The 12,401-nt window shown below is 45.3% G+C and overlaps 1 protein-coding gene across 1 annotated transcript in view; it reads left to right on the forward strand.

The window, feature by feature from the left end:
- RAF1 (Raf-1 proto-oncogene, serine/threonine kinase) overlaps window positions 1–12,401 on the forward strand; it is a 72,001-nt gene that overhangs the window by 54,098 nt on the left and 5,502 nt on the right. The window contains exons 6-10 of the mRNA XM_061128903.1: window positions 1,447–1,545; window positions 3,631–3,784; window positions 6,771–6,798; window positions 6,907–7,034; window positions 7,379–7,496. Of these exons, the coding sequence (XP_060984886.1) occupies window positions 1,447–1,545; window positions 3,631–3,784; window positions 6,771–6,798; window positions 6,907–7,034; window positions 7,379–7,496 (527 nt within the window). The remainder of the gene's footprint in view (window positions 1–1,446; window positions 1,546–3,630; window positions 3,785–6,770; window positions 6,799–6,906; window positions 7,035–7,378; window positions 7,497–12,401) is intronic.

The following is a 12,401-nucleotide window of genomic DNA, read 5'->3' on the forward strand; positions in this document are numbered from 1 at the left end:
AGACTTTCTAAGTGAATTATCATGATCTGGAAATGATCTACTTTAGAAATATGACAGTTCTGAAATTAGTAAGTTTTAGTGTGGTGTGTATACAACTTTCTAAAACGAGCTGAGGGGACTGTTGAATAGAGATTGATACACTGTGACTCCGTAAGACCAGGAGCAGGTGACGTGAGCAGCCCCAGGGTTCTTACTCGGTTGCTAGGAGACACTGCTCTGCATTGTGTTAAATACGCCGAGGAGACCTTCTGAAGAGAAGGGCTGGTGAGTATGGCTGCTGCTGTTTTCTTCACCTCAAACTAGGGAACACATTAGTCTTCAAATGATTTTACAGTAAACTATAAACACGTATATCCCTCTGACAACAAGCCAGTTACTCAAATATATTCCATATAGACAGACTATTTTTTTTTTAGTAAGGTTTAAAGAAGTATTCCAGAGCACCTCTTAAAACCTGTGAACAGGGATAGGAAACGTCAGAGTTGCACTTTACCTCTTTTTGAGGGCACTAGAAAAATTAAGGGCGTGTTATCATTAAGCCACCATGGGAGCATCTGTTTCGCTTTCGTGGTAGTCACACGTAGCTTTTGCAGAGAGAACTTGTCTCTTCTGCAGAGAGAACTTTGTAAGTAGCACAGACTTTGGAGTCCAGCAGACACTGGTCAGACTCTCACTGTTATCATTAACTAACTGTCATTACTTCTGAACCTCGGCTCACTCGTCTGTAAAAGAGGCATTCCCCTGGCTGCAGCATTCTTGTGAGCCTTCTCTGTGATAACGCGTGAGCTTTCCAGGCACTGAGTGCTCATCTCATGGCGGGAAGATGCCCAGTTGATGTGAATTCACTTTTTCTCTGTGTATGACTTTTGGTGCTGAAGGTGATCTGTCCTTCATGCTTCAGTCTTACCATTTGTGCATTTCCGAGACAGAATGTTTCTAGAAAAGCTATATGATTTAGGTTGCAAAGTGCCTACTATGTATAGATTTTTTAAAAAACATTATTTTGATGTAGCTGGACATTAGGCCAGTATTTCCTAGAAATGCACACTAGAGACTCTGTGTTCACTGGCAGGTCAAGGTTGTTCACGTTCTGTGGTCATTTAAGCCCAGTCACTTAGTTTGGTAGTCCATCGGTGGGCTCCCCAGGTGGCTCAGTGGTGAAGAATCCATTTGCAGGAGACCCGGGTTTGATCTGTAGAGAAGGGAATGGCTGCCCACTCCAGTATTGCCTGGAGAATTCCATGGATAGAGGAGCCTGGCGGGCCACAGTCCATAGGGTCGCAAAGAGTTGGACGTGACTTGAGCTACTTAGACAACTTACTCTGGGTAGCCTAAAATGGTCCAGGAAAATGTGACTAGGAGAAGCTGAGTTTGGAAGGCCAAGCAGGCTGACTGTAAAATCACTACCACAGGTCTGTAAACCTGCCTTTCTCTGATTTCATTTAGATTGTTCCCAAATTCCACTGTTGGTGATGGTGGGGTCCCAGCGCTGCCTTCTTTGACGATGCGTCGGATGCGAGAGTCTGTTTCCCGGATACCTCCTGGGTACTTTGCACCTATTGCTTTTCTTATGGGAAGTTGTGCTGGGGCAGATGGGATTGAAAGTGTGACACAGAGGACTGGAGTTCCCTCGGATTCCCTTCTCTTTCCATGTAAACTCCGTGCGGCCTCTGTGGAACTCCACATTGGTGTTAGAGCAAAGTGTAGAACTTTCTCTTTGTAGTCCTTTAGTTCTTAAATTCTGGAAAGTGACTGAATACAATTAATCCTGGTATCCTGGCATGTTCCTTATATCGCATTTGTGTGTTTTGTTTTTGTATTTTTTATTGGAATGTAATTGCTTTACAGTGTTGTGTTACTTTCTCCTCTGCAGTGACATAAATCAGCTGTATAAATACACGTATCCCGCCCTTGGACCTCTGTGCTCGCTCTCCCATCCCTCCCTCTAGGTCACCATTCCGCTGAGCTGAGCGCTCTGTGCTGTCTGGGAGCGGCCCACTAGCGCTCTGTCTCACACACGGTAGTGTGTACACGTCAGTCCTCATCTCCCAGTTCATCGCACCCGCCCCTGCCCCCAGTGTCCACAGGTCTCTTCTCTGCGTCTGTGTCTCTAGTGCTGCCCTGCAAATAGGTTCTTCGGAACTGTGGTTCTAGATTTCACATGTATGCGTCAGTATTTGACATTTGTTTTTCTCTTTCTGACTTACTCTGTATGACAGAGTCTAGATCCATCCACATCTCTACATATGACCCTGTTTTTTTCCTTTTATGGCTAATATTCTCTTGTATATATGTACCACATCTTCTTTATCCATTCATTACATTTTAAAGACTTGGAGATTTGCCTTTGTCAGTATACAGTGAGCCTCAGGGAAAGGGTCCCAAAATGATACACGGTGATTCAATAAAAATAAAACCCTTGACTTTGAAATGCTTATTATGGCCTTGCATTGCTAAAACCATGATGTTTAATAAACTGCTATCTTGAAAAAATCTAATTAGATTTTTAATATAAATAATCCATTTTAATGTGCCTGTAAGTTTGCACATAATCTGTCTTTATTCTGTTTTGCAACTTTAGAATCAGAGTTTTGTTGAGTTCACATGCCTCATTCAGTTTTACACATGAATTTGGAACCTAAAATAATTCTACATCTTTGCCCAAAATATCTGACTTCACTTTATATGTAGTCATATAATATTTAATGGCCTTTGTAAAACTAACATGGAAATTATTCAAGGCAGCATATCTTAGAATAAGGAATTTGTATTGAAATGATACTTGGATGTATTAGTGTATGACCTTTATTTTTCTTGGTAATTTAAAAGCATGTTTGACTGAAAAATTGTACTTGCCTCTGAATATTTACATAGAAGAAAAAACCAGGCCTCTGAGGCCATTCATGTTGAATTGCCTGGAAAGGCAGTTTTTCAAGGCCATAGAACAATTTCTCTTAGAAAAAGTCTTTCATCCCTTGAATTCATGCATGGTGCTAACCTGTCTGAATAAAACCCAGAGTAATCTTCTGAACAAATAATGACAGTGTTATGCTGAATGCATGTTCCCAGTTTGGCTGGTAGGAGAGTGTCATTGGGTAAAAGAAGCCAGTGATAAATGTCAGAGGTATTCAGATCTAAAAGCCGAAGTCAGTGTGATTGATTTTGTGAGCTGTTTGCGGGGAGGGGATGCCCAGGAGGAAGGTGCTGCCTGTGGGCAGGCGCACTGGGCGGGCCTAGGAGTGTCAGGGACCTTCCTGCAGCTTTTCTCATTTAGTCTCGAAATGAACCTGGGAGAGTTCCAGCTAGCTTAATTGTAGAGGGTAGTGTTGAGGTGGTCTAAAGTTTTGGAGTATTCTGTAGACGTGATTTATTGAAGTATCATTTCTTTGTACGTGAATGCTGAGCGCATATATTATTTCCTTCTTAAAAATTTGCATGCAGAGGCACCTCAATAGAAGAAAAAATTTAAATGGTGCATATTTAGATTGACAAAAGAAACGAATACTTTTGCCGAAGGTCATAGTGTAAGTAGGGTTTGCCCCAGGATGTTAATGAAGCAAGTAGTCGAAAAACTTTCCATTCCAGAGGCCTGAGTGTCAACCATGGACTTTCTTTCTGCTTGTCGCCTAGTTCCCAGCACAGATACTCCACACCCCACGCTTTCACATTCAACACCTCCAGCCCCTCCTCTGAAGGTTCGCTCTCCCAGAGGCAGAGGTCGACGTCCACACCTAACGTCCACATGGTCAGCACCACTCTGCCTGTGGACAACAGGATGATTGAGGTAAAAGGGCCCCTTGGGGGTGGTGGAGAGCATCAGTCAGTCGTTCGGGTGGGTTGACAGTTGTGTCAGAGAGTTTTGGTTTTCTAACCTGGTAAAGAATGTTGCAGCAGTTTCTCAGGCCCCTGGACTTCCTGAATTTCTTATTCACTGTATCCTCGGACTAGCTTAATGATCCTGTTGGTATATCATTCAAATGGAGAACTGAAATTTCCTGAAGAGATGTTAACATTTGAGCTCATTCTTTCCAGGTTAGATAGGAAGAGAATTTCAGTGAACTAGTGGATAAGTTACAATAAAGAGTAGTGTTTTTTTGGAGGGGGAGCGGGGAAAAGAAAATAATAGTGATAGAGGACTATGAACTCTCTGAAAGACTTTGTGATTTTATTTAGAAATAAAAGGGTGGAGTCCTAAGATTTTAACAAGCAGGTATTTAGGAATATATGAAAGTGCCCAAAGCTAGTGTTTTCAAACTGCTTTTTCTTTTCTTTGCTTTGTGGTATGTTCTATTTGTTTGGTTTGCTTTCTGGTTCATCTTTATTAACAACTGAATACACTTAAAATACTTCCTTTGTTCTTTATTCTTCTTATTTCTCATTGCTTTGGACTAGAATAACAGCCTGAATGCTTCTCCCAGGGCGTGGTCCAGACGATTTTGTGTGAGGGGAAGAGTAGGTATTCTTCTTCATGCCTTTGCTTTCTTGTAAACTATCAGGATTTCTTAGACTGTCAGACAGTAGACTATCAAAAATGAAACAATCCCTGCATTTTATATTTCTCATCAGACTTGCTTTCATGTTTTCTCTTTTGGCAGCAGCATATTTAGGAGTTTAAAAAAGATACTGTATGTGGTATTGTTGATAGGTGAAATCAGTTTCTCAGGTGGGATTTTGAGTCTCAGGGTATTAAAATTGTTCTTTAAAAATAATTTTAAACCAGAGACTAATGCTAGTTTGTTTACTTCTTACTGAACACCATCACTATTCTGTTTACAACAAAATGTGTCAGTTTGGTTGGTATACCCTGAAATTCCTTTGATAAGAGGTTTTTTTTTTGAATCAGAGACAACTGTGCTCTGCATTCTGAATTGGTCCTTGAAAAACCTCAGGGCCACCTGTGACCTCAGACACAACTCACAGTACTCAGACCTCAAGTCATTTCTGACATACTTGTCCTTTGAATGTGGGGTCTAAATTGGTCGTTTAGGGGCACTTAGGTTATCACACGATTATTGTGAGGTTGTGTGTATGCAGACTATGAATCTTACTATTTTATTGTGATGAGCCTTGATAATGATACAGTAATATACCAGTTTTCTTCTGATATATAATCTGTTCTTGTATAAACACTCTTAGAGTTAGGGGGAACACTAAAAGTGAAAATTTTTGAATTGTAGAATAACTGGCACATCTGTTGTGCTTGATCCTGTCTGTACTTCAGAAGCAGAGCACATTTTTGACTCCTGTGTTTTAAAATTTTGATTCAGCATTTTAAAAGTACACTTTCTTGCTTTGTATAAATCATCTTAGTTCTCTTTAATATTTAGATTTCAAGATGACATGTCAATCCAGCTGTAGAAATTAGCACAGAAAAAACAGGGAAGAAAATTACTATGGCATTAAGAAAAAATCCTAATGCACTGGGCATATAATTCTGGTCAATAAAAATATGTTGTGCCATACTTTGATTGAAAACAATAGATTAGTTGAATAAGAAAACTACAGCTGCTAAATATTCTACTGACATTCAGGTTATTTTTGGACAAAGGATTGTCCACCTGGCAGTCATCTTGTCATTGTTAAGAGCATGCAGATTCCTAGATTTCCCACCTTTTCTCCCAGACATTCTTAGATCAGTTCTACTGGTGGAGGGGCTTGGGAATCTGTGTTTTTACACACCTCTCCACGTAATTCTGAAGACTGACCAGTTTGGGGAACCCTAAAACCAGGCTTTATTGGTAAACTCTGAAGATGGGGCTGCCAAAGTGTGGGGGGCTTGGCCTGTGATTTCTCTTGTCTCTTGTAAAGATACCGCAGGGTGCAAGCATTCTGGTAATAATTCTGTAAAAAAAGCACCTTGTGGTTACACAAGGAGAACAGAGTAGGACTTCAAGAAAAATCTCGTTTTCGAGGATATGGGGTGAAGTGGTTTTATGTTGTTGTTACTTATGTACTCCAAGTGAGCCTTTTAGAAAAGGGATTTAGGCCTCATGGGAGGGCCCTGTGATTTAAACTGTTCCAACTAAATAGTTTCTAATAAATTCTAAGGGTAACCTTTGACCTCTCACCTGAGTAGAATGTAACTCATTTCCGAGCTTCCCCACAAGATCTGAGGAACATTTTGTGATGAATGAGCTCCTGGCTGAGGTCCTTGGGTGGTTATTTTTCGTTCTGTTTCTGCCACCTGCTGGTTGTGTGACCCTTGCCATGTCCCTTTGCCTGTTCACATATGTTTTCTTACATGTAAAATGTAGGTTTCAGACTAGGGGATTTACGGTTCTTCCAGCTTTCCATGATTTTAGGCTTGGATAAAGTATGTAGTCATGGTGCTTACTCTTCGCAAATCTAACTCCTAGAGGAGTAAGAGTGAACTGGGCACTGAATCCCTTGCTAAAAAATATTATTTTTTTGAGCTTCAGTGGAACAAGATCCCCAACCATTGGAAACCTCTCAGCTTGATAGTAACTTTGTTAGCCTTCCTTTAAAGAGTACCAGTCTGCTGTGTGCATTGCTTTCTTCAGAGAAAAAAGAATGTCATGTCTGTCATGTATGAGAAACTAGCAGCAGTCCTCCTAATATATGATGATAATACTGGCTACAGACATTTGATGAATTGAATCAAAGAAAAGTTAGTGTATGTAATTAGACCTTTTGTGATTTAGAGATTTTATAATCTCTTTTGCTCTTGTAAATCCTTATCCTCCCTCTCCCTCCCCCAGAGAACATCTTTTCTAGGGCAGAAATTGACCAGCTTTCCTTTTCTGTTTCAGGATGCAATTCGAAGTCACAGTGAATCAGGTACTTGCTTAAGTCATTTAGCAGATAGTAATGGGCTGTTTCTCTTTATGCTGTTGTGTCTTCTGTTGACTTATCCATGAGTGGATCCTGTTTGTCTTGTCTGTTAAGGCTCCCCTTCAGCCTTGTCCAGCAGCCCCAACAACCTGAGCCCGACAGGCTGGTCACAGCCCAAAACCCCTGCGCCGGCACAGAGAGAGCGGGCGCCGGGCTCCAGCACCCAGGAGAAGAACAAAATTGTGAGTGCACCCACAGCACCCGCTGCATGTCCGGGTTCAGCAAGAAAAGCCTGGTCAGAAATGAGGATGCCGTTCATGTTAGGGGTGGGGAACGCTCATTAAATGAATATGTTATACCTGTCAGTGCTGTTTTTGGCATGCTTGCACTGGAAAACTTGCTGGTTTGTTGCAAGGCAGGAACCAAAATAGTATTTTCTCAAATGACAAAAAGTAGACTTACAGTTAATATGTATTTTTAAAAGATCTGGGAATGGACGGAGTTGGGTTGATCCTTTCTTTGACACCCTTCTTAAGCAGACTTTTAACTGTTCATGAAATATATTAATGATCTGTGCTTGCTTTAGAGGCCTCGTGGACAGAGAGATTCGAGTTATTACTGGGAGATAGAAGCCAGTGAAGTGATGCTGTCCACTCGGATTGGGTCAGGCTCTTTCGGGACTGTTTATAAGGGCAAGTGGCATGGTGAGTTTGGTACCCCCCGCACCCCCGCCAACTACCAGGGTGAAGCCCTCTTTCAGTCCAGAGAGGGCCAGGTGGGCTCCCAGCAGCACTGTCCATGGCTCCCTGTTCCGTCTCGGTGACATTGCATACTGTGCTTTGTAGGACTCAACAATCTATAATTGGTACAAAAAAGTTTTCAGGATAACTTGAAATTGCTGAACAAGAGTTGAGCACTCCCTCTCCCTCCCCCAGAGAACATCTTTGTTAAATGTCACAGTCTCTTCTTTCTTATAAATTGACTAGATAGTGTGAACCTGGGAGGGACATGCTTTGAAGCTCCTTAAATGTGTTTAAGAGTCTGTTATTAGGAGGGTCAGGCACTCCAGCAAATTAAAGCTGGCAAGGCCCTTAGAGATTTTACATGCAGAAAACCAAGTTCTCAAGAAGGGGAACTGACACACCCATGGTCAGACAGTCAGCACAGTAAAACCTGGAGCCTCCTAAGGTAGATTGTCTTTGCTCTGCCCTGGGATTGGTTGTGGGAACCTCTTGTCAGACAGGAATGCACAGACTGTATTCTTGAATCTGTTTGGAGTTGATGTTCTTATTTGAATGGAAACACTTTGTCATTGGAAGAAACTTTCTATTTTAAGGTCTGTAGCCACAGCTTCTTTATTTTGGCAACACACTTAACATTTCTCTGTCAGGCTTTTAATAAGCCTTTGCCTTTAGAATGTCAGCAGATACAGTATTTTCTTGAAAATGCTACATGTTCCCCAAAAGACATCTCTCTAAATTCAGATTTTAATAAAACAAAAAAGCAAGCAAGCAGACCAACAAAAGCCCCACAAGACCACACACAGAATCTAGAGTGCCTGCATTTCTACTTTGGTTGCCACCGTGTTTATCTTTACACATAAATGGACAAAGGCTGAGAGAAGTCATGAGCATAAAAGGCGTTGGAGCATTAAGATTCAACTTGTTAACAACTGAGAAACACTTGCAGCGTTGCAAGTAGCTTATGTTCATTAACATGTGGGGTTTCCACTTAGAGCTAATCATCTGACAAGTCTCTGGTTCTTTGTAAGAACTAGGAAAGGACTGAATATTTGTAAATTACATGAAGGGGGATTCCCGTCCTTTTGAATATTGCATCTAATATACTACTGGCCTGCCTCCCAGGTCACCGAGAAATTATACTATTGCTGAATATTTTGTAAATAGATGTCATAAATGTCTTGGTGATCCCTTAGAAAAGAAAAACACAGTTTTGTGAGATAGAGTGCTTATATCTGAGACAGCAAGCCTGTAAGTAACTGCAGGAACTGGAGCAGAAAATACTTCTTTTAATGCGCCCACTAAGAGCATTTTATCATTTTTATACATTTTAGAGCCTTCACCAAAAGCCAGCACATGCAGTTTAAGTGTTGCCCAAATTTAAACCTCCTCCGATTGAGCACTTTTATTGGGGGTTCATAATTTTTTAGAGCATTAGATTTGCCACAGTACTGCCGTTGAGGTGGTAGATTTTCTCTCAGTTGTGAGCTTGTAGGTTACTGTAAGGAGGTATATTGCTCTAGTGTTACTTCCATGAAGACAGCCATTAGAATGTGGATAACATCTAATGCTTTTAAGATTCTAGTTTTTCTGAGTTAAGAGTCTCAAAAGTCAGAGGAGTGAGGAGCCATGGACTTTCAGGTCAGCCTCTCAGAAAGCCAGCTGTGGTCTGCAAATGAAGACGAAGAAGGAGAGGGTCAAGGAAACCATGATTTCTAGAGTGAATGTTTTATGCTATGCTTGCTTCCTCCCCCCCCGCCCCCCCATGCTTTTCTGATTCCTATATATAATGCTTTATTCAATTTCTTAAAAATTACAGCTGTTTTGGTGATTTTTAAGTGCTTTTTATTTTACCCAGCTGCAGAACAAAAATAAAAACTAAAAACAGAAAAGGTCTTAAAGCAGCCAAGATGGAGGCCTCAGACCCGTGAACAGAGCCCACTGACTTCATGTACAGAAGAGACCCCTTGGGCCCGAGAGCCGAGTCTCCTTTGGAGCGTGAATTTGGGGTCTCCCAATTGCAAAAATGCATTAAAAGCGATGAAGATAGCAGCTGAAGCTGTCAGAGTGTTAGCAGCAGGGTCATTCTCTCAGAGTGAGAAGAGGCAGCAGATCCCCAAACCGAGGACACTCGGGGGTCATGTGTGAGGTCTGCAGCTGGCGGAGCCATGCATGGGGACCCCTGGCCCCGCCTCAGGCTGAGCCTCGTCTTGACTGAGTCAGTATGAAGAGGAGGAATGGGGTTCAGTTTGTTTCTGTTCTAGAAAGCAGGGCTGTGTGTAATAAGTTTTAGACAATCCTAGATGATTAAAACAGGAGGGTTAATTGAAATATAAAAAGGGAAAACAAACCCACTTCAGATTCATCAGTGATGGCAGCTGTTCTTCAATGGTGGATGAATCATACCAGCTTAGTGTCTTATTAAACCCATGATAACCAGGAGCAGTGTATCTTAGAGCTTGTACCACGTCTGCCTCTGACATTACTGTGGAGGGAAAGTGCGAAGTTCTGGTTTGATGACTAGCACCCATGTCATGCAGCCCCTCAGCAGTGGCCCCGAGCCACTGAGGGGGCCGTGGTCCTGACGCGCTCGGCCCCGCGGGCCGTCTCAGTGCCCGGCGTTCCCTGTCAGAGGCTGTGCCCACTTCCAGCTCCAGAGCCTCAGACAGGCAGCTTTTCAGTTCATGACTTGGCTTGCTGACCGGTGCCGCTTAGAAGCTACTCGTTTCTTCAGCCAGTGTTTCCTGAGCATTCTAATATCGAGCATTTCTCTAACGGCTGGGGCTGAAGCCCTGAGCAAAATGGAAACAAATTCTTTCTCTTACGGAGTTAATATTCTGGTGGGGATAATGACCAAGGAAAGCCCAGTAGATGGTGTGTGCTGAGTGCTCAGGAGGAACATGGAGGAAGGCAGGTAAGGAGTGGCGGGCCTGGTTCCCGGCGGCCAGTCGGCTGGTTGGTGGGGAGTCCGGGAGGGAGTGGCAGGAGGGCGGCAGCAGAGGTGGAGCGGGCCGCCCCCCTGGCCTGTCCCGGGGACCCCAGGAGCCCTGAGGGGCTGCAGGCTGGGGCGGTCAGGCCCGGCTGTGGGTTCTGAGGGCCTGGAGAGACCCTGGTCTCACTGGGCGCGGCGGGCGTCCCGGACCCTGCCCGGCCTTCAGGAGGCTGCCCCGCCTTGGCCTGAAGACCAGTGACGGGAGCTTCTGAGTGACCTGAAAACTTGGCCTCGCTCCGGGGCACACAGACGAGGGCGGCTGTGACCCAGACTGTAGTCCCAGTGCACAGCCCGCTGGCAGGGCCGTTGACCTGAGCTGGCGGGCCTCTGGGCCCCGTCTCCCCGTCAGCGACGTGCACGACCCGGGCCTGTGGGTGACTTCCCCCGCGCGGTCACACGGACCTGGGGGCTGGCGTTTGGACTGAGAACGATGGGAGGATTTCAGGTGGCCGTGACGGTGGAACACAGACAGATGACTGTTTCACGGGAGTCCGTCTTGTTCGCAGCTCCAGAAAGTAGAGCCTAGAGTGGGAGGGTGCTCAGCTGAGTGCAGGTCAGGGGGCGTCGCGGGGGGCTGGCTGTGGCTGCTGCTGATCTCTCTGAGGTTGCTGAGCTGATCAGTCCACCACGGGACTGCGTGTGCCCGGAGGAGAGCCATGAGAGGGGCAGGGCTTGCACGACTAGGCCCAGCACGCGGAAGCGGTTCCACTGAGGGCAGCCCGCCCCACCCGGGCCTTCCGCCCGCATCCTCCCCAGCCTGTCCTCATGCAACCCCGGCCCAGCCCGCCCTGCCTCTCCGCGATTGCCGCTGAGCCAGTCCCCCTTCACGAGGTTCCGCCTCTGTCCCTTCTCCTGCCCTCCTGTCACCTCCGCCTGCTCCGAGCCTGGGCCCGTGCTCAGACTCCCCCCAGCCCCCCTCCCGTCCTGCAGGTGTCGCAGCACACGCTGGCCTTGCCCTGGCATCTCTCTCCTCCCCCTCACCTCACTGTGTTCCTGGGGTTCCTCGTCCAGAACTGCCTCTTCCCTTGGCTGACGCCCCATCTCCCTCCGAAGACCTCCATCCTCTGCCGACGTACTTACTCCCCTCTTGTGTCACCGCCCTCACCCGCATTCTGTCTTGGCTCTGATGCTCCAGGATGGGCAGGTACCCAGAAGACTCTTGTCCCACTGTCCGGCATCAGGAGCTCGGGCTTGGGCTGCGCGGTTTACCAGCTCCATCTGCCCAGGAATTGAAGGCAGCTCTGAAAGCGGAGTGTGTCTCTGCCGTCCGCAGGCAGCCTGGGCCCTCTGCAAATTCATGTGGCCAGAAATTGGTTAAGAATCAGCATGGAAACTGCTGTTAGGTGATTTCATTTTCAGATGATGCAGAGATCGCAGGGCAGCGACCTGACATGAAAACCATCTCTCTACCATTTGGCACCCACAAAAGTGAAACGAGTACCCCAGCGGAGGTGCCGGGGTGCTGCTGTGGGCACGGGCTCAGGATGTGGGGGGGACTCGGTCACCTCCAAGGTGCCGCTTTGTCTGATCATTTGTCCTGAAAGTTGAGGTCCTCCTAGGGCTTCAGGCAGTTTATCATCGTCACTGTTACAAGGACAACATAACTTCTGAAAGTGGCTTCTAAATCAGTCGTACCTATAAAGTAGGATCGCTCTGTGGATGTTTCTAAAGGTATGTGAAGAGTGACTGACAGTATTTTTGTTAGAAGTACAGCTGTGAGACCGGGGTTCTAACCCTGGCTCTGGCGTTTTTGGGCAGTACTACCTTGGCCAACTGACCAAACCTCTGTGCGTTGCTTGTAAGGTGAGGCCAGCAGTGCTAACCTCATAGAGCGGCTGTGAGGATTGAAGGAGGTGATAACCTGTGAAAGCAGACAT

Source organism: Dama dama, chromosome 24, assembly GCF_033118175.1.
Source record: "Dama dama isolate Ldn47 chromosome 24, ASM3311817v1, whole genome shotgun sequence".
NCBI classification, from domain to species: Eukaryota; Metazoa; Chordata; class Mammalia; order Artiodactyla; family Cervidae; genus Dama; species Dama dama.